Raw genomic sequence first — 26,144 nt, forward strand, 5'->3', positions numbered from 1 at the left:
GGGGCTGCAGCTTTTGTCCCGGCCCCGCTTCCTAAAGCTGGAAATGCCACGGCGTGGGGTTGTCACAAGCCTTGGGGATGGATTTGGGGTTTGGTGGCCTCCGTGCTTGGGGTGGGAAAAATGAACAAATACAGAACCGCTTTGACACGTATCCCTGCTGCCCTGGGTGAAGGCACGCTCCTATGGCACCACGAGCACGATATCTCTCTCCTTTTTCTAGCTGTGGTTTTCAAAATGCTCATTTTTCATTCCTTCTGCCCCCAAGCCTGTCTCAATAACAAAAATGAGCGTTTTGCTTGTAGGTCAAAACATCGCGGAATTGCCTCGCAGTGGAAATTCTGCTGGTTTGGGGTTTAAAAGCTCTTTTTTTTTCTGCTTTGTTTGCAGGGGGCACCACTGGAAGAACCTTTATGGGCTCCTAATGACATGCAGGTGGACGATTTACTGACGATAATTAAGGTAGGGAGAAGCTCTGCGAATTTTGGCCTCTCGGAATTCGCCCTCTCCTCGAAATAAATCCAGGCTCGCCGGCAGCAGACCGCTCGGAGATATTTTAGGGTTGGGTACACAGTACGGAGGGGCATTAAGGCATTACCTCCTTGTCCCTTTAAACACAGGGGAAGGGAAATCTTATTTAAGAATTACCTGGGAACGTGGCTAAGTGGAAAAAAATCCGACTTCCTTCCCCAAAGGATAATGCGGGCTCTGTTGGCGTCGGGCTGCAAGGGGCACGGCTCCCGTTTGAGAGCGCTCAGCACAGGGATTTTTTTGTTCTGCTGAAGCCTCGTGGTTGAGTTGGAATCCAGGTTCTAGCTTGCCATATCCCCCCCCCCCAAAAAAAAAAAAATAATAACCTAAAAATATATTTTATTAGTTTATTTTCACCGGCTCCAGCTTCTGTGGAAAGCTGGTCCAGCTCCAGGTGCCGTAAGGGAGTACTCGGTTCTTGATGAATGAAACGGAGGAAAATCCCTGCTGTGAAAAGCACCGAGCTGTTGCACAACACTGGGAAAGAAAACCCAAGTGTGCACAGAGCTAAAAAAGCAGTTTTGGTGATCCCTGCTCGAGAACCTGGGGTCTGGCCTTGCTGAGGCTGGCTGCGGAGCGCGTCGGGGCGGTGGAGGGCACTGTTTTGGCACCTAAATGTGAGCAGAACTTTGCAATGGATAAAAAAAAGTCCTGGGAGGGTCTTCAGGAGCTGGAGGAAGGGATTTTTGGTGCTTCAGAGGTGATGGATGGGTGCCCGTGGCATCTCCCCTGGCTCCTGCTACGGGTTTTCTGCCCTGGGGCTCGTGTGGGTGCCTGCAGCTCCTCCGCTCCCTCTGCATTTTGGGGTGTCTGCACCATGGGGACACCCCTTTAGCTGACTCTCCACAAGCCACCTGACTGTACCTAACACTTTGGGACCCTCCACGTACTCCTGAGCTCTTAAAACATTTGGGTTGAGCAGCTCGGAAAGGTTCCAGGCTCCGAGTTCCCACCGGGGTGGCAAACACCCCAAAACCCAGCAACGTTTGGGGAGATGCTCGGGAGCCCGGATGGGACGAATGCCACGGGCAGGATTTTATTCTCACTTTTTTGGGGGGCTGTAAATGTTTAAGAAAGTCTCTTGAGTGAGTGTGGGTTGCGTTATCTCTCCATATATCTCTGGCCCTCTACCACAGGCGTTGCTTTACGTCGCGGTTGGGGTTTTCGTTTCCTTTTAGCACCCCTGGAATTAGTGGTTTGCTTGGGGTTTGGCGGTGCTGGAGAGCTTACCGGCAGGGAGAGGGGGAAATTCAAGCCGTAACAAGAGCAAATTCTTTTCGTGCAGGCTTATGGGTCTCAAACGTCTCTCTGCTTTTTGTTTGGCTTGCGATAAGATGCGCGGCTGTGGAATGTGCTCGGAGCAGGGATTTGCATGAATTATCATTTCTTACAAAACGAACAGCTGGGCGAGCCTTCTCCCCGCGCTCCACGAACACCCATGGGTGTTTTGCAAGGTTTGTGCGCCCGGGGGACAGCACAAAGCTGCTGAAATTTGGGGAAAACTCCTTCCATCCGGGGCACACGGGGCCATATGATGGCATCCTGATGTCCATGTTCATTTTCTCTGCATCTCATCAGGATTTTCCATCTCGGCACGATTTTGGGAAAAACACTCTCCCAGTTATAGGGAGAGCCTGGGACAGTTGTGTTTGACCTTTGTGGGGTTCAGCTCCGTGGCTGGGAGGAATAAGTCCATCAAGAGCAGGAACTACAGCCCAAAATTTGTGAAAGATGGGCGTAAACACCCATTATGGTCTCTCGGTTTTGCACTTAGAGCGTTTCGTCTGAAGGGTTTTACGTTCTCTTGGAGAGATCTTCCCGTAAATTACTAATTAAGCAAATTAGCTCCAGTGCCATCAGTCTGTCTTCAAAGAGCGAGAAGCTGACGTTTCGAAGAAACCTTCAGGCTTGCAGCCTGGAATTATCCAATATTGCAAATTACGCCGTCTCGTAGGAATAGGAAGAGCTGCGAAAGGATCACTTGAAGCTTGGGTGGCTTAAAAGCAGGCTTCTCGTAAAGAGGTTGGCTTAGCGTTTTAGCTCAGAATTCTGAATGGATGCTAAACCCATCATCGTCACTTAAAATTTGACTAAACTTGCTGGTATTAAATAATTAGCTGATAATCCTCTATTTTTCTAGGCAGTGGGCAAGTAGACCGTAGAAAAGATGAACACGTTGGGCTGTTGGTCTAAAAGGCCTTGTCTAGAATGTATTTATTTCCTCAAAAATTGCTTTTGGTAGGGGAAAAAGGGGAATCTCTTCGTTTTGGAGACCAATTCAGTATGTCAGAGGTGTGGGGGACGAGGCTGGCAGTGCACGCACGGTCCCAGCGCTCGCGTCTACGGCGTTGGGTTGGGAAGAGCGCCGCGGCGTGCCCAAAGCAGGAGGCTGGACGTGTAGACCTCGAAGGTCTTTTCCCACCGAGATGGTTCTGTGATGAATAATGGTTCTCTACAGCAGACACAGCTGGGCTGTGTGGGGTTTTTTAGAGGGTTAGAAGTTCAGGTTGAGCGGCGAGCTGCTCAAAAAGGGGTTGGCCACAGTCATATCGACACCGGAGCGCCTGCTGCGACGTTTTGGTGAGGGTGGGGGTCCTAAAACCACATTTCTTTCTCCGAGAAAGTCCACCAGAAGCTGCTCACCTCCTCCAGATCACCCCTGTCCTTCCCTGAGCCTTTCCCAGCCGCGTTGCCAGCATCCTTTGGGAGGTGGGGAGCGAGGCGCCGTGCCCCGGGGCGTTGCGCGATACTCAACGCGTGTGGTTTTCTTCTCGCCGTCTCCAGCGGTGCTGATCGCCGAGCTGATGTTTTCGGCTCTACCCACAATAACTGAAAGATCTTTCCTGGCAGATAATGGTCGGTAATTGTGGTTGGCTCGCTCCGCTGGTATGCGTTCCCATATTAACCCGAAGTTTAATTTGTTGTTGGAGCGCTGCTGCTGCCAGGGAGGCTGCACGGAGGCACCGGCTGCCCTCGGAGGGGACCGAGGAGATTTTCAGGAGCTGCCCTGAAAGATAAGCTCCTTGGAAGGCACATTTGTGCCATCATTTCGTCTTCTCACCAATCACACGGCAGCTGGGAGCAAACTGCAGAAGAAGCAAGGAGGGGATGACCCAACCCTGGCACCATGTCCCTTCGCCATGCGTCCGGTGGTCGGGAAGACCTTGGTTCTTCTGCAGAGCTCTTCACCCTGGTGGCTTCTGTGTCGGATGGTGGCCAAGCTGAGAAAGGCTTTCCACCCCGCTTAGAAGATTGATTTTGATCTTAGAAGATGCAGTTTTGATCAACGCTGCTGGTGGGTGAAGTCCGTGTCAAAGTTTTAAAGGCCGCTCTCAGATTTTGGCTTTTCCTGTGTGCATCTTGACTCCTGGGGGACACTTCAGACCCACCAAGGTTGCTCCGAGACCAGAAATTACAGATCCCTGCTGCTTGTGCTCCTGAGTCCTGCAGGCACTTGGACCAGCCCTCTGCTCCATGAAGCTTCAACCTTCCACCTCGAACCTCACCTTGCCGCTGTGAGCTGACCTCGTGGCCTGTTCGTGCCAAAACCACCCCGAGGTTCGGAGGACCCATTTCACAAACCATCAGCACTGAGCACACGTCGCCAGCACTGAAGCCTTGGATGAGACAACCGGGTACAGAAACCCCACCAGGAAGCGTGCAGGGACCTGCTGGCCCTACCTGGAGCAAACACCTCCACCCTCCGTCTCACTGCTGGCAGCCGCCTCCTCCCTCACCAGTAGGGTTTTTTTTTCTGGTGCCTCGTTCTGCAAACAGGTTTCCCCTCGCAGGTGTTTGGGAAGACCTCATCTTTACTCCTCCTGCAGCCCGTATGCTAATTCTGCATAACGATCAGCACAGAGAGATCTTGAAACGAGTGATGATTTATTTTTTTTTCGCAACACGGTCTTGAAAAACTGCTGGCAGCAACTGCTGTACCTGGCACCTGAGCGGGACGGGAAGCGGCACCGGGGCGTAGCAACCACAGCCCAAACTTTCGGGAGGCTTGCAGCTGCCATCTGCATCCTGTGCTTGGCTTCTCGCTGGGTTTTGAGGGTTTCCTCAACATTGTGCCTGCGCTGAGATCGAGCAAGGCTAATTCCATCACACTTATTCCTAATGCTGGTGGAGCTGAATCTGTAGGAATCTTTTCTTTTTTTTTCACATCAGGGACTTCAGACACATCTCTGCTTTGCTTGCCTTTGGTCCCGCGAAAGGGCTGAGCCGCTCCGCGTCTCCTTGGAAAGAAAATGCCCTTCAAATCATCAGATGCCATACGAGGTGATTCAAATGTTTGCTTTCCCAGCTCACACCAGATCTTTTTTCTTACTGCGCCCCAGCGAAACCTGCGCTCCTCTGCGTGCGCGGCGTTGGGTAACAGAGGTGAGCGCCCGCTCCTTGCCAGCAGGGAGTTTATCTAAGCCTGGGGAGAACAATGGGAGGAGATGACAAGTCGAGGAAGTGAAAACAGAAGGGAAGACGTTCGGACTCCTTAGTCATCGCGGGAGGCCGGGATGTGCCTCTGAAGGATGGAGCGCTGCGTGTTTCCTTTGTTTTAAGCCACCTCTGTCTGCTCCTGCTCTTCCAGGGCGTCCTCGGTGCTGATGCTGTTCCTTTTCCCTGTCCCACCGTCACAGGGGGATGTTAACAAGTCAGCTCCCTGCTATCTGATGATAAAAAGCCAACAAAGAAGCAGAGCAGATGAAAGGTCTGCGGCAGGAAACCCCGAGTGACCATTTTCTCCCCGGGGCAAAGGAAGTTGCCAAACGTCAGGGGGAATTTGGAAACCCCGGGGATAAACTAGATGGCAGAAGAGCCTGGTAAATAACAACACGGAAAGGAAATTTAACCAGTTGTCCTTTGGGTTTGTTGGTGAAGAGATGAGTGCAATTATTTTCTGGGCTGTTTAGGGAGAGATTCGGGGCACCCTTCTGACAAACCTGCTCAGGGCACCGCGCGGAGAGGACACCGAAGGCGGAGGGATGGATGAGAACACCCGGGTCCGCCTTCTGCAAGCTGAAGGCTGTGAAATGACGGAGTCGCACCCACAAGTTTCCTGCCCCGGGACCTGAAGGCGTGACACAAAGCTCACGGAGCGCTGAGCGATCCGTCCGGGCTGAATGCGGGTCAGCAATGCGGCTTGGCAGGTCCGCGCCTACCGCCACGGCAAGCTTCACCTGGCTCATTGACTGCAGAGCATTTCTCGTGATGTCATCCAGGCGTTTTGTAGCCCAAATACCCCAAGTTCACTGCTGAAAGGTAAATACAGCAACCTACCAGGGCTTTCCAGCAGCGATATGCTGGAAACCCCATCCTCAGGCTCACTCCATCACCGCTATTTTCCCCTTTTACGAGGCATCGTCCGCCTTGACCACTGCCCTTTCCTTTCACGTCGCTGTCTGAATCTTCTGTGGCTTCTGCCGTGATTAAAAAGGACAAAATGATGTATGCTACAGGAATTTGGCAAGCAGCACGTGGAGCTCTGGCGGTTCCAGGCTGCGGTCGGGCGGCTTTGTCATACTCGCAGCGCGCGCATGCATGAGCTGCTCGCGGTTCCTCCCTGCTCGCTCGGGGACCTGTTCCCTTTTCACACCGAGTCGTTTTTAGGGCAAATAGATAACTGTGGGGCGTTATATGAGGATGGAGATGGGGAATGAGGCAGGCTGGAGGCAGTACCCCCTGGAGGAGCGGTGTATTCGCAGTGCTGCGATGTTCCACAGAGATGGTCGGCGATAGACGCGGTTTTCGGGAAGCAGGAGCTGGTAGCAGGTAAGCTGCTGCAGGTGGGGAGAGGCAGGCGAGCTTTTGATGCGTAAATCCTCCGGTTCTGAGACAAAAACCTGTATCAGTCTCACAAGCAGAGCCAGTTGCTCTGAGCCTGGTCCAGGCGTCACAGCAACCTCGACCGAGGACAGGCGGCTGCTACCTGCGGCACCGAGGGATGCGCTCACTGTGGAAAGAGGTAAATTATTCCTGATGGCTCGAGCAAAGATTATTTGGAGGCTGAGGGGGAGGAAAGTGCTAAAGTGCTGCTCGGTTTTGGGGGACTGTTGCTGTTTGAGTCACAAATTTGACTCCCAGACTTGCTTTTTGAACGCAGCGTGTAGATACCCGTCAAGGCTGGTGCATTTGTGAGATGTGCACCCACTCTCCTGCTCTCCAGGTGCTTCTGTCCTGGGTCGGGGTTGGTTCTGGTGTCCTGTGGGGATGGTCCTGTTGGGTGGGATGCTGGCTGAAGCCTGCTGCATGTGGGGAGAAAAATATTTCAACCCCTGGGGTTTTGCTGCTGCAAGAGCATTCGCTTTGATGCGCAATTCAGCAAGGCCAGGGGGCTCCTTGGAGAGCCAGCAAGAGGGAACAAGCTCTGTAAAGTAAAATTCTTCATTAGGATGGCATTTATACTCTGAAACCGTGCTTTATTTCTGCGTGGCTCTTCCCTTTCTCCACTGCAAAGTCCCCTGCAGGTGCAGCGTGCTGCTGTGCCTGCACCTCCCCTAGGAGATGCCGTGGGCTCTGCCCTCGTGCTGAGCTCCGAGGAAGCATGAGGCCAAAGAGTTGGAGGTCTGCCAGCAGAAATGGATCTTGTCCTTAAAGAAAAATGGAGAAAAAACACCAAAAATAAAAAAAACACCCTAAAATGTTAAAGTGGACTGCTTTCAGTCCTATAGGGGGGGTTGGAGAAGTGACCAAAGTGAGCGAACAAAACGGTGCCGCTAGGGAACCGAGGGGCACCCAAGTTGCTGCAAAAGGCTTTGTATTGGGGAAAAAACAGTTCTGTGCATTAACTGCTGCTGCTCCTCCCCGGACGAGTGGATATTACAGCACCTAAACCGCTGGCCAAGCTGCTGAGGTGCAGGGGGGCAGGAGCAGGAAGGGCTCTGCAGCCACAAACCGCTCGGGTTTCGTTACCGCCCGCTGCCGCGCGCCGCTCGGCCCTGCGGAGCCACACGGGGAGGGGATGTGGGCTCTGCCTGGGGAAAGGGAACTGGTTGGGGATGGGACAGAAAGAAAGGTGACCCGAGGAAGGGCTGAAGCTGAGAAATGGGGTTGGGTTGGCCAGGAGAGGCTGGCCAGACCCCATGGTGCTGGTGGGCAGGGGTGGCATTGCCGGGATGCTTTCGCTTGGCTTCGGATGGGCACACGGCTGGAGCTGCCGGGGTTCACAATTGGAGCTCTTCAGGGGTTCAGCCCCCCAGCAGGTGTCCCCGTGAAGGCGCAGCTGAGCCTTGCCCGAAATTACAGTTGAAAAACCGTTCTGAGCCCGCCGTTGCAAGGGCTCACTGCCTTCAGCTGCGCGGGCACCAACCACGTGTTCACCGACCCGTCACCACCTCTGAGAAAACTGGGAGCCGGGCAGGGTGCTCGGGTGCCAGAAAGTGCCCGTGGGATGTTGCTGGTGCTGCTCTGCCTCCTGCAGAGCTGTGAGGAGGCTGAGATCTGTTGGATGAGAGCTCACATACGCCTTACAAAGGTTTGTTTCCCCAGAGGACCGAGCACAAGAAAGGGATCCGCTGCTCAGCCGCCAGCCCGCGGGGTCACAGCGATGCCCCAGCTCCTGACACAAATCCCTGGCTCAGGGGGCACACAGCTGGGTGCCCACAGGCACAGAAACTCCCCGAGCACCCCAAAAATCCCCGTCCATCAGCCAGGTGCTCAGCAGAAGGTGCTGGGTGGGCAACCCGCCTTCTCTTCTGCATTAGCTGCTTCCAAACATCTCCCCAGCTCAATTTTATTTGCCCTTTAATAAAAGAAGTCTCTAGCTGCTAGCCACTACTTTGCTCACCCCTCGGGCAGGTGTTTAAGAGTTTTCTACTGTTACTGAAGTGCCCGTTTCTATGCTTTTCGAGTGCTGTCAGCTGGCTGAGGACGATGATTCATCTTTAGCAACTGCTTAACCGAAAATGCCGTGAGGGTGATGTGATGCGGGTCATCACCAGCACGCTCAGCATCACTTTTGCTCCCCATCCCGGGGTTGGTTCGAGCATCACTGCTCGGTGCCACCACGAAAGCAGCTGGACTGTGCCCAGCAGGCTCCTGGTGCACCCCTTCATGCTTTTTTCCCCCGAGATCCGTGCCGGGGAGTATGTAAACCCCAGCCTTGGCCATGAAAGGAGAGCGAAATGGTTTTATTTTCTTATGCCTGGTGAGATCTGCACCCACGGCGGGGCTGGCTCCATCTGTCCCCAATAGATGTCTGCACAACCTGGTGTCGGAAGGGATTCCCCCTTGATTTAACATTGAATTAAACATACAGATCTGTTAAATTACAGAGGCCTCGTTGAATAGTTTTGGTGGGTTTTTGCCCCAGTGCTGGTCGTCTGGTTTCTTCCTTAAATCGGGTTCTGAGCATGCTTTTCCCAAAGCTGTCGGGTATTGCACAAAGCACGGCTGTGCCATCAAATGGAAGGCATGTTCTAGACCCCATTTTGATGAGAGCTGAGCAGATCCTTCAAAAAAAGGCTCATTAATGCTGCTTCTGTGCGAGGGTGACGGGGTCGTGGTCACAAACCCAAGAAATGACCCCTCATGGAAGCCACCACCTCCACCAGCCGGCGATGCTGTTACCTCCACGCCAGAAAGCCTCTGAATACCCCAGCAAGCTCCTGCCTGTGATTCAGGTCTTGTAAAAACACTGCGAAACCCCATCCATCCCTTCCCTTTCCATCAGATTGGGCTTTGAGGGCCTCCTGTCCCCGTGGTCTGAGCCACCACCTCTTGGTTCGCACCGGGGACCCACGAGAGCGCCAGGACCGTGCGGGTTGCAGCAGCAGCAGCGAGGCACATCCCTCCGCTTCTCAGGCTCTCCACAGCCTTCTGCGAGCTGCAACCAGCTGTAGGGCTTCCGAGGAAGGTGTCAGAGATGCAGAAAGGAGCAATTAGGCATTGCTGGCCTTGTGGGGGTGGGATTTTCCCCCCTCCTGCCCGGCAGCACTGTAAATTAGCGGTTGGCTCGAGCCCCGCGGTGCAGCTATTTGTACATCTGAGCCTGAATTATAGCTGCGCAGATTATCTCATCCATTTGGTTAATCCTTTTTTCTTGTTTTCGGTCATGCTTTTGACCTCGGTGATGTTCGGAGCAGCGAGCTGCATTCAGAGTGGTTTGCTCGTGATGGAGCAGCCCGGTGGTTTCCGCGTGCGGGGAAGGGGAAGAATTGGGCAGCTTCGCCTCAATCGCTTTCATTTCTCTAATGCTTTCCCTCTCCCGACAGCCAGGCCGTTTCCAGAATACCTTTTCAGAGGTATTCGCATCGCTGACAGCGGTCGTGGCCTTTCTGAGGCTTTTTATTTTCCCTGGGAGGCTTTGAAACAAGGCGTACAGGGCTGGGGGACAGCCCTGCCCATCCTGCGCCTCCCCTAAAAACGCCTCCGGTGCCGATTCTGATTTTGGGCATCGACAATTCCCAAAAAAACAGGGGAAGGAGAGGAGCACCTGTCTTTATTTCGGTCCGTTGATAAGCCTTGGAGCTCTCAGAATACATATTTATTCTTCCAGCCCTCCGTAATGTGCATTTTTAACACAAAAAGCCCAGCCTGGCGCCAGGCCAGCGGCTGCAGCGGCTCCAGGCTCTTGCCACGCTCGCTGCAGCTCAGCCACCCGCCTCCTGCCCCTCCAGGAGAAGCTGTCGGAAAAGGAAAGGAGGAGATGTGGGCACAATGAGGCCGGCTGCACGTTTGGAAATATTCAACCCCACTGCACAAGGGTGGGACCTGAGCTTTGGTGCTAACGCGAGCGCAGAGCCCTAACGCAGCGCCCGCTTCCCGGCTGCCGTCCTGGAGGGGGATTCCTGCCCCGAACACCAAAAACGTCCCCGTAACTTCCAGATCCTTGGACGGGAAGATGTTTTTCCTTCGGAGAAACAGTAAAAGGTGAAATGTTTGGGGTGAGAAGGTATTAAGGTGACCAAACGTTAGCGCGCCAAACCACGTCCAGCGGTGTGGGTGAGCTCTTCGTGGCAATTCCACCCCGTTGCCTTCATCTTTCCCCCAAATCTCCCTTTTTTACACTTCCCAGCCTCAACTAGAAATGGAGATCTTGCATTTAAGTCGATGTTTCTAATGAGTGGAACCCTAAAGTCTTGGCTGAGAAAGTCTTGACCATAAATATCCATTTATTTCCCTTCTCGTGTCACTTGAATGGCCCAGACCAGGGGGGCTCTCAGGTCAACGGGGGAATTATTTGTTAAATACGAGAATTTCCACTCTGATTAATCCCCAAAATATCTTAAGTGACTCGGAGCAGCTCGTACCACCAAGGGGCAACCCAACGGGCAGATCTGGGTGTAAAATTGTGTAATTTTCTATTTAAAATCGAGCAGGAAAGGCGCTGGCACGTCACGGTGGACTTTTGGGATCAAGGCTTTCCTTGGGAGGTTATTATTTGATAAACCCAGACCCTACACCTACAGCTGGGTCAGGAATATTCATCAGAGCCTCGATTTTCATACATGCTGGGACTGTTGTAACCACCTGGACCGCTCCGATGGGCCGGGTCCCTCTCCTTTCTCCCCTGATCCCACTCTTTCCCCTTTTTTCTCTGCCTCCCTCCTTTCTCCCCCAAAAAAGAGGGGGGGAGGAAAGCGAATGAACTTGTCTGGGTAGAGGGGAGGTGTAATTATGAGCAGTGGGACCAATTTAGAAATGGAAGATGTCAGAGAGGCTCGAGACTTTGTTTGACACGCCGGTCCTTTGCGTAGAGGATAAAAGGAAAGCACGCTAATTTATTCCTAAACTGCAGTTCCTTTTTTGGATTAATCTGTTTAATTAGTGTAGCTCATAAATGCACACGGGCAGGGGAGAGATGGGGGCTGCAAATTGAAAAGGAAGAAGTTTTCAAAAGGAAAATCCAATGGGGACGGCTGCCGGGCGGGGAGATGCTGTAGGAAACATCCCACGAGGAAAGGTGGAAGCGGCGCTGCTCTGGGCTTTCGAAGGAAGACTTGGAGCATTTGGGAAGTTTCTTGTAGGGTAACGTCTTCGTGGTGGGTAGGACGAGATGGTCTAATGGGTCCTGTCCCCGTCCAGGCTGTGTGGTTTTCATTTCCTCCTGCAAAGAGGTCTGGAAGGGAGGAGGACTGGGAATTGCAGGAGGGAGCAAGTGGTTGTAGGGCCCCGGAGGAGGGAAAAACACAGGAGAGCGTTTGGTGAGCTGACCCCAGCGAGGGTCATATGGAAAACCTGGCCAAGGAAACCTTTTATTTTAGCCTCAGCGGAAGCAAGATCTTTCCTTCCCTCCCCGAGGAGTGTCAGCAGCCCTGCAGTTGCTGACGGCAGGGTTATATTTGTCCTCCAAGCATGGATGCGTGCGCACGGCGTGTTACCCCGCTGCCCCTGGGGCTATTTCTGAGGCCGTACGAGCTGTAATGCCCACCTTTATTTGGTCCTGAGCGACCGGGCTCGTGTTTCCCTCTGTAAGTGTGAGAAATGGAAGCAGACCGGGGGCGTTTCCAGCTCCGGTGTCCTCCTGCACGAGAATCCCCGGGGGCTTTGCTTGGATCCGCGCTCTTGGCACATCCGTCCCCTTGCAGACCCGATGGATTTGCTTATTCTCCTCGGGAAGGGAGCTGCTTTTCCAGGAGGAAAGGTCCTTTTCTCCTTCACAGCCATTTTATCCCCCCGATGGCTTTAATTCCTTTAATTCCACCAATTATCGGGGGCAGCAGGAGCGTGATTCCCAGTCCTGCGCGGTTTCCGCATGCCTTCTGTCCGTCGTGATGGCGAAATTTTGGCTTAAAGGACACCTCAATCTCCTCGGGCGATGGGAGGAGTATTTCTTCTGGGACTACCCTTGTGTGAAACGTTGCTCCCTGTTTAGGATTCCTATTAAAAATAACAATAACATGGACAGAAGGGCTGCTGGGGCGTTTTCCTCCGAAATTAGCCCCAGCAGTTCCAGCTTTGGTGCTACACGAGCTCCAAAACGTGAACGTGATCAACGAACACCTGGAAACCAACCCATCCATTTCTGCTCTCCTGCATGACAAACCAAAGCGTGCAAAAGGGGGAAAAGCACTCACAAAGGTAGGGGAACCTAAAGCCCGGCAGAAAATACCCGTGGGCAGCTCTCGCACCGATCGCTGGGGCAAGGCGGCGTGGTCCTGGTGCCTTGCCTCAATTGAGCTAATTCCTAGCAGCACAGCGTTGGCTTCGAGGCAGTTTTTTCAGCTGGTATCAGAACCGAAACACAATGCAGATAGATTTCTTTGCCCGATAAAGGTTTCGAGCGAGGTTCCCTTTTATCCCACGGCTTCAAAACGGCCGTCCCCTGCGCTCTCTGCCCTCATTGTGCTCGGGGTATTACAGAGCCGGATTGTTTTGTAAACTGCTAATTTTAGACACGTCGTGACGCTTTATTGTTCCCTTTATTGCTTTTTTAATACCGCGGCAGAGCAGCGGAAGTCATCTGCGTCCTGGGACTTTTAAGTCTAGACTGGATGAAGGACGAGAAAATACAGCTGGAGCGCTCATCCACCGGCCTTTTGTGCTCCCAGCTCCAGCCCCACGGCTAATTCCCTCTGCCGAGACGGAAGCTGGCGGTAATTGGACAGAAATCATAAATACACCGATATCTGAGGCTGAAATGCTGCTGGCTTTCCAAACCAGTGGCTCGATACAATCGCCAGCGCGGGCGGCGCGGGCACAATGGAGTTGCTCCGGCAGGGCTTTGCAGGAGAGCCTTGCACAGCCCCGTGTCGTCCCATTATTCCGCTTCAGCGTGGCTTAACAATGAGGGGGAGATAAAAGCTTGGCCCCCGGTTGGCTTAGAGGGCTCAGTTCATCCCAGCTCTTTGTGATTTTAGGCTTTTCCACGGCGGGTAACGCGGTTCCTCCCCCCGCGGGGACGCGCGCCTGAATGGGTCAGGAGGGGACGGCGCAGAAAACCTCGGTTCATGCGAATCGCTGCTTTTTTTTTTATTTTTTTTCAACAAAAACGAGAGGGTTTTGTTCAGTTTGTGAGAACTGGGTCAGTTGGACAAGTCGTGGGCTCGGCTTGTGCCAGCAGCGTGCCGGTGCGCTGCGCTTGGGAGGGCAGGGCCAAGGGTTTCTTCAGTAGCAAGGAGCATTTTTTTTTTCCCCTATTAGGATTTTTTTCCCCTATTAGGGTTTTTTTTTTTCTGACATAATACGTAGCAGGTGTTTCAGCTCCCTGAACATCATTCTGATGCACTGGGCTCATTTGGCATGGGTTCTAAAACAGTCGTGGGGCTCTTTTCTTGGCTCCAGTACCGCTGGGTGACCTTGGAGCTCGTCTTTGGAAGTAGCTTAATCCTCAGCCAGAAAAGAAGGATCTGGGTCTTCTCTGACAGCTCCAGTATTTTCTGATACCGAACGAGCTCCAGCTCTTGGGCATGGCCAAGGTTTGGGGTACAGGTGGCAAAAGAGCCAGGAGTCACGGGGTGAGGTTCCTCGTCTCTCCGCGGGCGGGATGCTCATTACTCGGGGAGGAACCAGAGGAGGAACGAGGCCGAGCCAAGGTAAACAGAGCTCGGGCCCTGCCTTTAACTGACTCAAGGCCATCGGGATTACACGAGGAGTCCTGCTTCCAAGCAGCCGGGGCGGCGTGGCCCGAGGAGCACAGATGGCTTTGAACATGGGCTGCGAAATCCCGGGTGCGTTCCTGCTCCCCTCGGCGTGCGAGCGAGCAGCAGGCTGGGACCGGTCCTCCCGGGGCTGTTAGGGAGTGTTCGGGATCAGAGCGCTACGAAAGATCAATGAAAAAATCAAATAAAATGCGTTTCTGTCTGCCTCAACCTGGGGTTTGCTCCAAAAACCACGTGTGGGGAGGGTGAGAGGGGGCTCTTGTGCGCCGATGATGCTCCGGTTACACGGCCAGAGGCTGTGGCACAGAGCATTTGGGAACTCTGCTTGAGCCAGGAGGGAATTCGGAGCTGACCCCTCGACCCTCTAAAACCCCGTACCTACAAATTCAGCTCCCTCCCCGCTCCTGCCTGGAGCCACCGTTGATCCCTGTGCTGGTTTCCTCCATAAAATGGGTGGCAAAAGGTCCCTGGCTATCACCCATCTGCCAAGCTATCAAAAGCCCGGGCTTTGTGCCCCAAATCAAGGCTCTTTTACCAGGCCTTTTAAAATGGAAGGCAAGCAAAAAAAAAAAGCTTTACACGAAGGTGCTGGGAGGACTTTGTGGGACCCAGAGACAAGGTGTGGGAGCGGGTAGGGCCAGCCATGGGGACCTTGTGCCAAGTCGGTTGGTGTTCCTGTACCTGAGGGTGATATTTATTGGGGTTGGATGGATTTGACTCATCTCTGCTCGGGCTCCAAGCACCAACCTGCAGTGGGGGCAAAATCCTGCCGGGCAGCAAGCTGGGAGGGCGCTGAAAAACCCTTTACACTTGTACGGTGAGGGAGAGGAAGGGGTCAGTGCATGGATTTGTTGGCCAGCCTCTCGTTTTCACGTTACAGCCGCTGCGTACAGAGGTTTGGGGAGGAGGAGCACGGCTGCCCTGTGCCGAAAGCACCGCGAGGTGTCCAGGATATGGTGTCGGGGTTGGGATCTCCCCGTGATCCTCTCCTCTTCCTCCTCCTCCTTCGTGGCCCAGCTGCTTCCAGCCTCACACCCACAAGGAGCTCACCCTGCCGGGGGAACAGCAACCCTCTAATCTGGCGGAGTCAATCAGATGCAGAAATGTTGTCCTGCTCAGCCGAAAGCTCTGCTGCTTCTCTTCCAGGGCTTCAGCTTCTCTCCCTGTCGCACAGGCCCCGCATCTCCAGGGACACCACGATCTGCCCAGCCAGGGCTGGGGTTTGCCCATCAAAGCCTGCTGCGTCCCGGCTGCTCGGTGAGCTCACACCACCCGCCCCACAAAGGGAGAGCTCCCAGCTCTGCCCTGCTGTTTGCTCGACACCTTCCCTTTTTTTCTTTTTCTTTTTCTTTTTCTTTTTCTTTTTCTTTTTCTTTTTCTTTTTCTTTTTCTTTTTCTTTTTCTTTTTCTTTTTCTTTTTCTTTTTCTTTTTCTTTTTCTTTTTCTTTTTCTTTTTCTTTCTCTTTCTCTTTCTCTTTCTCTTTCTCTTTCTCTTTCTCTTTCTCTTTCTCTTTCTCTTTCTCTTTCTCTTTCTCTTTCTCTTTCTCTTTCTCTTTCTCTTTCTCTTTCTCTTTCTCTTTCTCTTTCTCTCTCATCTTTGTCTTCATCTTCTTCTTCATCTTCTTCTTCGTCTTCTTCATCATCTTCTTCTTTGTCACCTTCTCCTTCTCCTTCTCCTCCTCCTCCTCCTCCTCCTCCTTCTCCATCTTTGTCTTCTTCATATTCTTTGTCTTCTTCTTGTTCATCTTCTCCCTTGTCTTCTTCTTTTTCTTCTTCTTTGTCTTCTTTTTTTCTGTGTTTTTCCTGAAATCCGTCGAACCTCTTGCCCGTAGAAAGAGAAGAGGCGAGTTTATAGGTAATACAGGGCACGGGGAGGAAGCAATAATGGTGTCTGTGTTCAGTGAAACTCTGCCTCGCAAGCAGTTTGTGACTTTTTCCCCCTCCAAACTCACAGACCTGATCTGAAAACCCTGTAAAAGCCCAGAGGTTTGGTCTGACACAGACAGGGAACTCCCCAGGTTTGCCCTTTCTCGTCGGCAGGGTGGATTCCACGCGAGCAAAACGAGCTGGATCCGTTCAGTTTGGCCACCGCCGAGAAAAATCCGAGGTCGGGCTCCAACAACAGGGTTTGCCTTGTGCTGGTGCAGCGACAGAGGCCGGCTGTGCTGCCCTGCCCGCCTGCCCCTGTACCAGGGGAGCCTCGTATTTAGGGGCGAGACTGAAGAGCCTTCTGTGCATTGTGCTGCCGGCCGGGGGGTGCTGGGGACGGGCCCTTTTGTGGGATCGCTGCTTTTCAGAGCCCGTTCACAAAGCTGGGACAGAGCTGGGGACGTCTCTGTTGCTGTCCAAAACGTTGCTGTTGTGTTGAAACACAAATAACCCGGGTGCCGTTCTCTGTCGTCCCCGATAGGTCTGAAATGAGTCGAATTTGGCATCGTTGGGGTGGCCTCCCCCCCCAAATCTGTGCCATCGGTGAGCGAGCTCTGCCTGCTCACGGTTTCTCTTTGATAATTTAGTGAGGTGCAGCCCTCGCAGAGCACGTACGGCCCGAAATCCCGCTGAATTGGTGTGTTTGCAAGGGGAATATTTCAGATTTTTGGATAAAGATGGAGGACAGGTTTATCTCCAGCCACTTACCCCATCAAACCCAACTGCGGCCACTGCTCCGGGTGTCAGAGCATCGTTTTGGGGCTGGGAAGTGCCCAGCGAAGAGCAAAGGATTTGTCCTCGAGGGCAAGCGTGGCAGGAGGGGATAACAGGACAACGGGTCTGGCAATTTGCTGCCTTTCACCCCTTCCAGTCCTTTTAGCACCAAGGGGAGCAATTTGGGGACAACAGGACTGGCTTTGGGAAGGGACCTCAGGCTTCTCCTGGAGCTCCATCTAGAGGGGAGGAGGCTGGGCTGGTCCCCAGGGTGTCCTCGGGATGAACCCCACAGCTCCAGCTTACCCAGGCTGCTTTTTTTTTGCCTTTTTGGGGTATTTTTCTCAAGCTGTGCCTGTTCTGTGCGGGTCACCATCCTCCACCTGAGCGTGTTGAAGGCTGACGGCGAACGCCCTCGCTGCCGGTGCCACCACCACCTCCAGCCTTCTGCTGGCGAGATTAAAATGCAGAAGGAGTTGTGCTGGGATGGACCCAAGGTGACTTGGGTCCATCCCATCCCGCTCCCACCCAGGTCTGTGTGCCTGAATCCTCCTCTGCGGTGCTTGTAGTTTCCAAATTTGTGGGATTTGTTTTTTTTAAGCATTACCTGCACACAGATTATTCCTTTTTACGCTAAGCTGTGAGCATAAAACTCTCCTCGAATATCTGCCCGTGCTGATGTGCTCATCCAGGTGCTGGAATTTCATTTGGACACTTCCAAAGGCCATACTAAGGTATTTATTTCAGGAGAAAGGTGTCAGAGTGAGCATCGGGACCTCTCTCCTCCTGGGACAGCCTTCCTGCCCCGCTGCCGTGCCCCTAATTGGCAGGAAGTTTGTTAATTGCCCACAAAAGCAGATGTTCTCTCCGTGGTTGCACCAAAACGGCTTACCATGCTACGTACACAGGCACGCAGCATTAAAAGACTAATTCCTGTAAAAAAAACCCTATTAAAGGGTCAGAAACAAAGCCTCCAATAAGACCAAAACGTTCAGCTCAAATCCCCTGTGTCAGTGCTAGGGGGGCACAGAGCTCCAACCTGGACCCGCTGCGGCACGGCTGGGTCGGGGCAGGGGGCTCGGCGAGCTCGGGGCACGGCAAATTTTGGATCCGTGGCATCAAAACCCCAGTGTTTGGCTGGGCTGAGCTGGTAAAGCAGCATCTCTCTGGGTTTGCAGCTCTGGAAACAGCCGTCGAGGCATTTTTTTGGAGATTTGCGATGCGCCCCGGTACCCTGCTTGCTTGTAGGGACAGCTGGGTGCACGTGCACATAAGGTCTGCTCCTCTGACTCTCATCCATCCGTTTAAATGGCAAACAAACGAGCTGAATTTGCAGGGTGGGGATGCAGAAAGGTGTAAAACTACCCAAAAAGCTCTTTTTTTGGGCGGGCTGCCCCCCGGTGCCAACCAACTCCCCGTGCTCGGCGGCGGCGCGGCGCTCGCGCGGAGCCAGCTGGGCACTGGGGCGCACCCTAATTAGCAGCCTCTGATTTTTCGAGTTTCATAATCAGCGATCTCGGCTGCACCAGGAGGGTTACTGTGGCAACAGGGCCGAACCGCTCCGCCGGTGTCGCATCCCCGCAGGTAAAAATTCCTTTTTTTTATTTTTTTTTACCTTTCCTCTGCGCTTTTCTTAGCCCAGGGGCTGCGCCCTGCGCCGCACCGCTGTCCCAGGACAGGGTAAGCACCATCGGAGCTGTGTGACCGAGCGTGTGCCTTTTAATCAGGGCTCAGCCTCCCTAACGAGGTTTTAAGGGAACGATCCCCTCCCACACCTTTGTTTCAAAGGGGATGCTCCACCGGGAGCATCCCGCAGATGGGAGGTTCTCTCGGCCCCGCAGAATGGGCTGTACCCAAAGCTCAGCTCCGTTTATTTTATTTTGCTTTCATTCATTTTATTTTGGCTCCCTCTTTTCGCCCTTGTTTTCCCTGCCCACGGACCGTTTGCTCGCTCTCCAGGACGCATCGTGTCGGGTAGGGATGCCGGTGGGCTAAATAGTGGCCGAGCTTCATCCTAAAGCCATCCTAAAGCCATCCTAAAGGTCCTTCTGGAACGGAGCTGCGGGGCTGAGCGATTCCTCTCCGTGTGCTACAAGTAGTGCCTGGAACAAAGAAGGGGAAACCCAAAAAGATGCTCTTGAAAAAACAGATGTATTCCTGTACCACCTGACTTTTTTTTTTTAATCGAAGCTCAGCACCGCTCCTTCCCTGCACCCCTGGGCCCAGCAGCTCCCTGCTGCTTGGCTTCACCGTTCCCATTTTTCTTAACATTTCACCTTTTTTTTGGCTTTGCGCCTCGTACCGCTCTGATCACCGCCGGGTCCTTTTGGGCCCCCCTCCGGCTGCTCATTCTCCAGTGCTCCAGCTCCAAAAACCCCTTCATCCCCCGTCATCCCCCTCCACGCTTTCCCACCGACTTACCCACACCTTACATCCCCTGTAGAGTTCATTTTACCAACCCTACACGGGACAGGAGGAAAGTGGGGGTGCTGCAGACCCACTGGGCACGGACCCATCCTAATTTGTCCTGGCGCAGCGGCGCGCGAGCCCCCCGCACGGGTCCATCCTCAGCCAGCAGCAGGCAAATTAAGCCCAGCCTCATTAGGAACATTATTAGGAGAAATATTAATAGGAAAATAATTTTCTTTGTATTTCCATCCCTCCAAGGGGCTCCACTGGGGCTTTTTCCCCGAGCTGCTCGCCGTGAGCACGTGGCACCGGTGGCACCCGCGGTGCTGCTCGCTGCTGGGGGCTCCTTCCCGGCCCCGAGGGCGTCCTGGATCTAAAATCCCTGCGGGTTTCCCTCCCGAAATGATCTCAGGTTATTCTTCACAGCAGCCTCAAAGGTCCTCGTGGGTATTTGTGAATGAATTAAGCCGGTGTCATTCATCCGGGGAGTAAAAAGCCGATTTGTGAGGCTGTGTGACAGGAGATGGGGCTGAGCCTCGGGGTGTCCCACTTGGCAGCAGCAGAGCTAGGAAGGGACCTCGGGGAACAACCTTCCTCCCAGCTTGGGTTGGGGAACACCCGATCCTCTTCTCCTAACCCACCCGGGATGATTTCACATCGCTGTCCCTAATTCCCTGCGCACGCACCTCGGTGTTGCCCCCTCTGTGTTACCAGCTCTTCAAAAGAGGGCTCCAAATTCCCTCGTGCCGAATAAACAGCGGGAATTTGGGGGATGGAGCTTGGGGACGGGCGCTCGGGGGTGGAGAAAGCAAAGCCCCGAGCTCGTCCTTCCTCCTGGCGCTGGAGTGGAAGGCGCCTGTTTGTTTAAAAGGGGGGAGGAAAAAAAAAAAAAGAAAAGAGAGAGATGTGCATTTTAAGGAAGGGCGAACGGTCGCTGTCGTGATTCATCTTTTCTGTTGAGGAGTGGAAAAGCAGAGGGCGGGGTGGGGGAATGCTGCTCACTGAGACATCAAAGCCCTCGGTGTAGCTTGGGAGACACGCGCGGGGGGGATTAGTCACTCCGGGGGGGCGCAGCAAAACGCTTTTTACCCCTAAAAGCAGCATCCCCTCCCCACGATAGCAGCAAAACGCCTGGGCACTCGTGATCCCGCTCCTCTGCCCCAAAAGGAGCTGCTGGAACTGCCCCATCTGGGCCAAAACCCCCAGCAGAGGGGTTTGTCTCGGCCTTTTGGGGCGTCCCTTAGGATCCAGGAGGGCTGTGCCACCACACAAAGCCAGCTGTCCCCCTTCTTTTTCCTCGCCCTCGCTCCCGTTGAGCCCTGCTGTGAGCTGCCTCCAAGGGCTCGGCACTGAAACCTTGGTCGTGCCCTCTCCCCTGCCAAAAAAAAAAAAAAAAAAAAAAAAAAAAAAGAAAAAAGGAGGGGGAGAAGGGAATAAGTTTTTATTTTTCATTGTGGGTGGAGCTGGCACAGGGCAGCCGGGTGCTGGCGGCTGTGCCGCGGCATTTCAGCACCCTCCAGACAGCACTAAAATGATTTTGGGGATCCCGGAGAGCCGGGCAGCATCGGGGTCACGTCTCCTGCTTGACACAGACCGGGATCGCCTCATTCCACAGGAATTAGGAGGATGGCAGAGGGGATAAGGGGATAAATCCCAACAGTGCTCGGTGAGTGCCCGGCTCCGGCTGCCTCTGCTCTCCGGGAGGTGCTCCTGTGGCCAGATCCCCCTCCTGGCAGCACTCCGATACCATTTTGAAGCCACTCTTTACCTCCTCAAGCAGTTATTTCCTCCCCAAAGGTGCCAGCACCAATCCTCCCCACGAGCCCTGCAGCTTTCTACAACCCCAACCCCAAAGCTCCGAGCGCGGCGGCTCCGGGGGCACCCTCGGCGCGGCCCCGGGAGCTCGGCCAGCGGAAAGCTTGGGCTTTGGGATCGTTCCCAAATCCCCTCCGGCTGAACCCGAGGAGCTGCAGCGGGCTCCTCGCCCCTTGGCAGAGCCGGAGACGTGACGTCAGGGTGTTTTCGTGGCGCTCACAGGATGCTGCAGGCAGCCAAAGGGCTGATAACATGACAAGTATTTCCTCCCCGGCTTCCGAACCAGCGGGGAGGGGAGCCGAGGGGGAAGGGAGCCTTGGGTCGCTCGGGCTTTTTTGGGGGGGTAAAACCCAGGAGGGTTTTTACGGGGAGGGACCCAGCGGGGTGACGTTGGTTCGTGCCGCCTTTGGGGATGAGGATTTTTAAAAAGCAGGGGCTGGGAGCGAGCCCCCCTCCCCGGGATGGAGCCCCGCGTGACGCAGCGTTTGGGCACTCCCCAGCTCCTCCAGATCTGTTTTTGGGGATGAATCCAGTGGCTGGGAACCGAAACAGCTCCCAGTTTTGTTTTTTTTTTTTTCCATGTTCTGGTGATGTTTGTGGGGCTGCCCGGGGTCCTTTCGCTCTCAGTGCTCGCAGCTTTTCCCTAAAGCCCTAAAAAGCTCCAGAGCTCACCCAGGATGCGCAGGGAGCACGTGCATCCCTCTTGTCCATCCTTCAGCCTCAGAAACCTTTATTTTCACACCCCAAACCGTCCCATTAACAGGTTGCACCGAATATATGGAGCACTGAGTGCTGTGAGCCAGCCAGACCCTGCCTCTGCAGCATCCCCGGGTAGCCGTGCCCATCCTTAGCGCATCCCATGCAGGAGCAGGACCTCGGGGAGGTTTTATGAGGCCAGCCCTTCTCTATCCAGCACCTGGAAACCCAAAAGGGTTCAAGGTGCTGCAGGCAGGCACCACAACCTGTGGCTAAACCTGTCCCAGGGGTGGCTGCTCCCATTTTTGGGGCCCCTCGGAGCCAGTCCTAGCAGATGTGGGGCCGGCCACGTGGCACGATGAAGGGAAGCTCTTACATCTGGGGCTTGGCTTCCCTCTGCTTCCCTTCCTTGTGGCCAAAAGGGGTCTGTCCGGCCTCCTGACCCCTGAGCTCAGCGAAATATTCAGCCAGTTGGTCATTAGGGGGGAGGAAGAGATCGTAAAAGGGAGGTGGTGGTGGTGGGAGGACGCTTTGGGGCCGGCTGGGGCTGGGAGGACCCCGTGTTTCTGCTGTTCCCACTGTGGGTGACTTCAGCCTTGTCCTTTTGCCCAGATTTTGGGATGGGTCTCGACCGAAGCATCTTCGGATAAACACGACAAGAACAATGTGAAATGAGTCGAAGTACCTGGGCTTTAGGAGCTTTTTTTTGGGGGGAAAAAAAAAACAAAAACCATAAAAACTTGGAGCGTGGGATTAAAGGGCTGGGGTAGGAAGCCTGGGGGTTGTTCTGGGAAAAGCAACGTGACTGGTGTCATCATCCTGGGATTTTGCAGGGCTCTTCCTGGGAAATTTTGCAGGGCATGGTTCCATGGTGAGCTCCTCTGTGTGGGTTTTTATCACCTCCATTCCCTGCCTCGTCCCTTCCCACCTTTCCTGGTCCACCGGGCTGGGATTTCTCCGTTTGGGGACGTGTGGGACATCCAGATAAACCCTGCCCACGTACAGGGACCCCAGCTCTCCACGTCCAGGACCAAGCAGCATCCCCACTGTGAACTGCTTCGGGACACAGCTGGTGATGCTTTCAATAACTCCTCTTTGATCTTTTTTTTCCAGGTCAACATGGATTTGTGGTTCTTCGTCCTGTTGCTGGGAAGCGGCCTGATCAGCGTAGGTGCTCACAATGATACGACAGGTAAGCCGTGCTCCTCATCGCCTCACCGTTCCCCTAAACCATTTTTAGGGTGAAAGCAGGGCTCGTGTGCTTGGTATCTCACCTCTCCTGCCTTTTGGTTAGCTGAGATACGGTAAAAGCATCTGAAAAATTGTCGTGCTCATAGATGGGACCTGCAGGTTTTTATCCTAGTGAACACTGAACCTCTCTTAAGAGGGATAGGAGCTCTGTATTTTGTACCTTCCCCATATCATATTAGGTACTCAAGTGAGCTGCTTTTATAGGATTCACATCTCCACGACGCGCAGAGCTCTCGATGCCCTGGACGTGGGGATTTTTTTGCTGGCTTCTCCCCTCGTGTGCTACACCCCTGCAGTCACAAACCAGCCCCTCCACCCCTACACCCCACAGAAGGCTATCTCAGGGTGCTCCTTTCTGCTTCTGTCCTCTTCCAGAGCGCCCCACGACAGCGCCCACCTCCTCCAGGAGCCCCAGCCCATCTCCCACGGCCGCCCCCGAGGACGGCAGGACGACGAGCGCCCGCGGCCTCAACGCCACCTCCCTGGCGCCTGCTTCCACCCCTCCGTCGGAGCCGCCCACCACCACCACAGTCCCCCAAATCCCCCCCAGCTCCACCGTCCTCGTCCCCAACGCCTCCTCCATCCCGGGGACGTCGGCGTCCACCCCAGTGCCTCCGGCCACCCCGCTGCTGCCCAGCGCCACGACGCCCACCCCGCGCACCGCGGCCCCCAGCACCCCGGTGGAGGCCACCGAGGGGAACGTCAGCGCCACGCTGCCGAGCCAGGAGACCTCTTCTGCTTCCCACAACGGTAAGGCACCTTCCTCACCCCCTCCTTCTGCCATCCGGGCTCTGCTTCTCTCCTCCCTTCTCTTGTTTTTGGGGAGGGGTAGGAACGAGAAGGCGCCGCAGGGTAAATTGAGGAGGGGTACGGGATATGGGATCCGCAGCTCGCTGAAGTCGCGAGGTCCAAACCCATTTATCCTGCTCTGGTTTCTGCAATTCAGACAGGGAACAACAAAACGAAGCAGCAGCAGCTTCTTGTCGAGATTCTGGGCGTAAAAGAGTCCCAGGATCTCATCTTGCTGCTGTCACAGACGAAATCCATCCCTTTTTGTGCACAGCCCCTAGGTGCTGGGTGAAAATTCGGTGCTCAGGGGATTTGTGGAAGCCACAGCAATAAAGGACTCCGGGATGGTGCTGAGCTGCAGAGCTTGCATCACCCAGAGCATCGCTACACAGCCCTTTTGTTGCATTTTGGTGCTAACCATGGGCTTAACCCACACCTTTTAGCACTGCACAAGGAGATCCCAAAGGATTTAAGGCTTTGGTTAGCGGTGGCCAAGCAGGGGTGAGAGCTGGCTCCTAGGAGAAGCTGCCCGGAGGGCTCATTAACCAAAATCAGCCGAGCTGGGGATGTGGGATGATGCAGACCCATCTGGCAGGGTTTATTTGGGGAGGTGAGCTGGTATTCCTCCATCAGGGATAGTTCAGGTCCCGAAGGAACAAGGCTGGGTGCAGCCTGAAGCCCAAACCCAAGTGCCCTGAGGTGGTTTCCAGCCCTGTGCCTCCCAGGACGTGCCCACCAGCCTTGTCCCTGGGACAGAAAATGCCCGTGCCACGCTCCACAAGATGCCATCCTGCTCCCCTTCCCCTCTCGGCGCTCATTTTTCTCATTTGAGCAAAAAATGATGAGAGGAACGAAGGCAAAAGCCTTGAGCACAGCCGGAACTGGGACTTTATAACACGATGCCTGATCACAGGGGGGCTGGATTTGTATATTTTTTTGTCTTTGCTGTGTTTTTATGGCTTGTGTTACTATTTGTGGGGCCATGTGCTGTGACACGAGGGCCATGACAAGGCTGGAGGTGGCTTCCCACTTGGGGCCAGCCCCCTGAGCAAACGGGTGAGCCGATTCCCCCTTTATTTCCAGAGATTTATCAAGGAGCAGAGTTAGTTTTAGGGCTGCCTTCTCCATTCATGGAAGAGCTGTAGGAATTACACACTGTATGGACAGCTCCTGCTTCTCCAAACCTAGATATAAACCTTCTATAACCAGCAAAGCTACAAATGTGCATTTTGTTCCTTTTTCCTTACTACTTAGTGAAAGCTGAAGTTTATTTCCTCCTGCCTTTAGTAGCTGGTGTTTTGAAAGCAAAACGTGCAGGAAGACGATGACAGTTGCTAAATCTGTTGCTATTTCAGGCTTTGATCTTATTAAAACGTCTATTTCTTCGTTGCTAAGAGACTTCTGTTTTATTTTTCTGCAGGTAACTCCGACAGAAGAGGTAAGAAATTTATTTCATCTTTATTCAAGCCCTGTGTAAAGACATTTCCAGGAGTGTTCTGCTAGCGGAGGGCTCTCCTCACACGCTTTCTAACTCACTTTTACAAAGCAGATCTCGAGCTCTGTCCAAGAGTCGCTAACGTGTTGGTGTCTTAGCAAGTGTTGGGCTCTTGTTTTTTAATATAAACAATTTGGGAGCGGTTTGTGCACACCCTGTGAGATACGAGGAGCTCCTGCTGCACACGCCGAGTCCAGCAGCATCGCCTTCTGCACAGTGACCGAGTCCCGAGCAGCTGCTCGAGAAATTTCCTCCTCTTTTCCTTCTGAATTCCCTTCCTTGAGTGCCACCTACCCTATTTGACCAGGATCCGTTCTGCAAACGATGTGAACAATTATTTCTTGGAGGAGCAGGAGTGCATTTCTGGTAAGGTGACAGCGCTTACACCCATGATGGATGAAATTATGGAGATAAAAGTAGATTTTGCCTCTCAGAAGCACCAGCCTTGGCTCTTCGTTCCAAAAAATCACCTCTGCCAGCTGCTGGTAACTCAGGGGCTTCACCAAAGATGTGTCTTCGATGCGACGTGATGGGGATGTGACACGGTGTGTGTATAACAGGATGCAGATTGATTTGGGTTTGCCCTCGGGTTAGTTTCACCTCGGATTTTCTCCTGTCTTGGTTGGATTTTAGAGAAAAAAGGCAGATTGGGATATCCCCTGGTTGGATCATCCACGTAATGCGTTCCTCTCCTTGGAATTTCAGATGGAGCTGAGGTTTTGGTGCAAATGCTTCGATCCAAATGAACTCTTCTGTGCTGGCTGTGGTGGGGATAGGATTTTCTTTCGGCTTTGCTGCAGTTTTTATAAAACCTTTATCCCAAACTTTATCCCAAACCGCGCCGTCTGTCCTGGCTTCTTCCTCCACCTCCCAGACACTGCTGGGAAGGAAATACACCAAGAAAATAAATGAGGTTGCATTACCAATCTGCCCTTGTGGGCTCTTTATGGCATTTGCAGAGAAAATAGCTGGCCTGGCTG

At 53.7% G+C, this 26,144-nt stretch overlaps 1 protein-coding gene across 5 annotated transcripts in view; it reads left to right on the forward strand.

Moving 5' to 3' along the window:
- The window catches only part of PTPRA (protein tyrosine phosphatase receptor type A), a 77,928-nt gene that overhangs the window by 35,535 nt on the left and 16,249 nt on the right, over positions 1-26,144 (forward strand). For 2 of the 5 annotated variants that reach the window (XM_038178436.2, XM_072037896.1), the window contains 4 exons: positions 388-459; positions 22,743-22,821; positions 23,256-23,630; positions 25,090-25,107. In XM_038178436.2, coding sequence (XP_038034364.2) covers positions 427-459; positions 22,743-22,821; positions 23,256-23,630; positions 25,090-25,107 — 505 coding nt within the window. In that variant the 5' untranslated portion in view covers positions 388-426. Of the gene's footprint in view, positions 1-387; positions 460-6,182; positions 6,298-20,646; positions 20,785-22,742; positions 22,822-23,255; positions 23,631-25,089; positions 25,108-26,144 lie in introns of those variants that run through there. The other 3 variants (XM_072037897.1, XM_038178438.2, XM_038178437.2) reach the window with 3 other exon arrangements.

The sequence above is a fragment of the Anas platyrhynchos genome, chromosome 4 (assembly GCF_047663525.1).
Source record: "Anas platyrhynchos isolate ZD024472 breed Pekin duck chromosome 4, IASCAAS_PekinDuck_T2T, whole genome shotgun sequence".
Classification (NCBI taxonomy): Eukaryota; Metazoa; Chordata; class Aves; order Anseriformes; family Anatidae; genus Anas; species Anas platyrhynchos.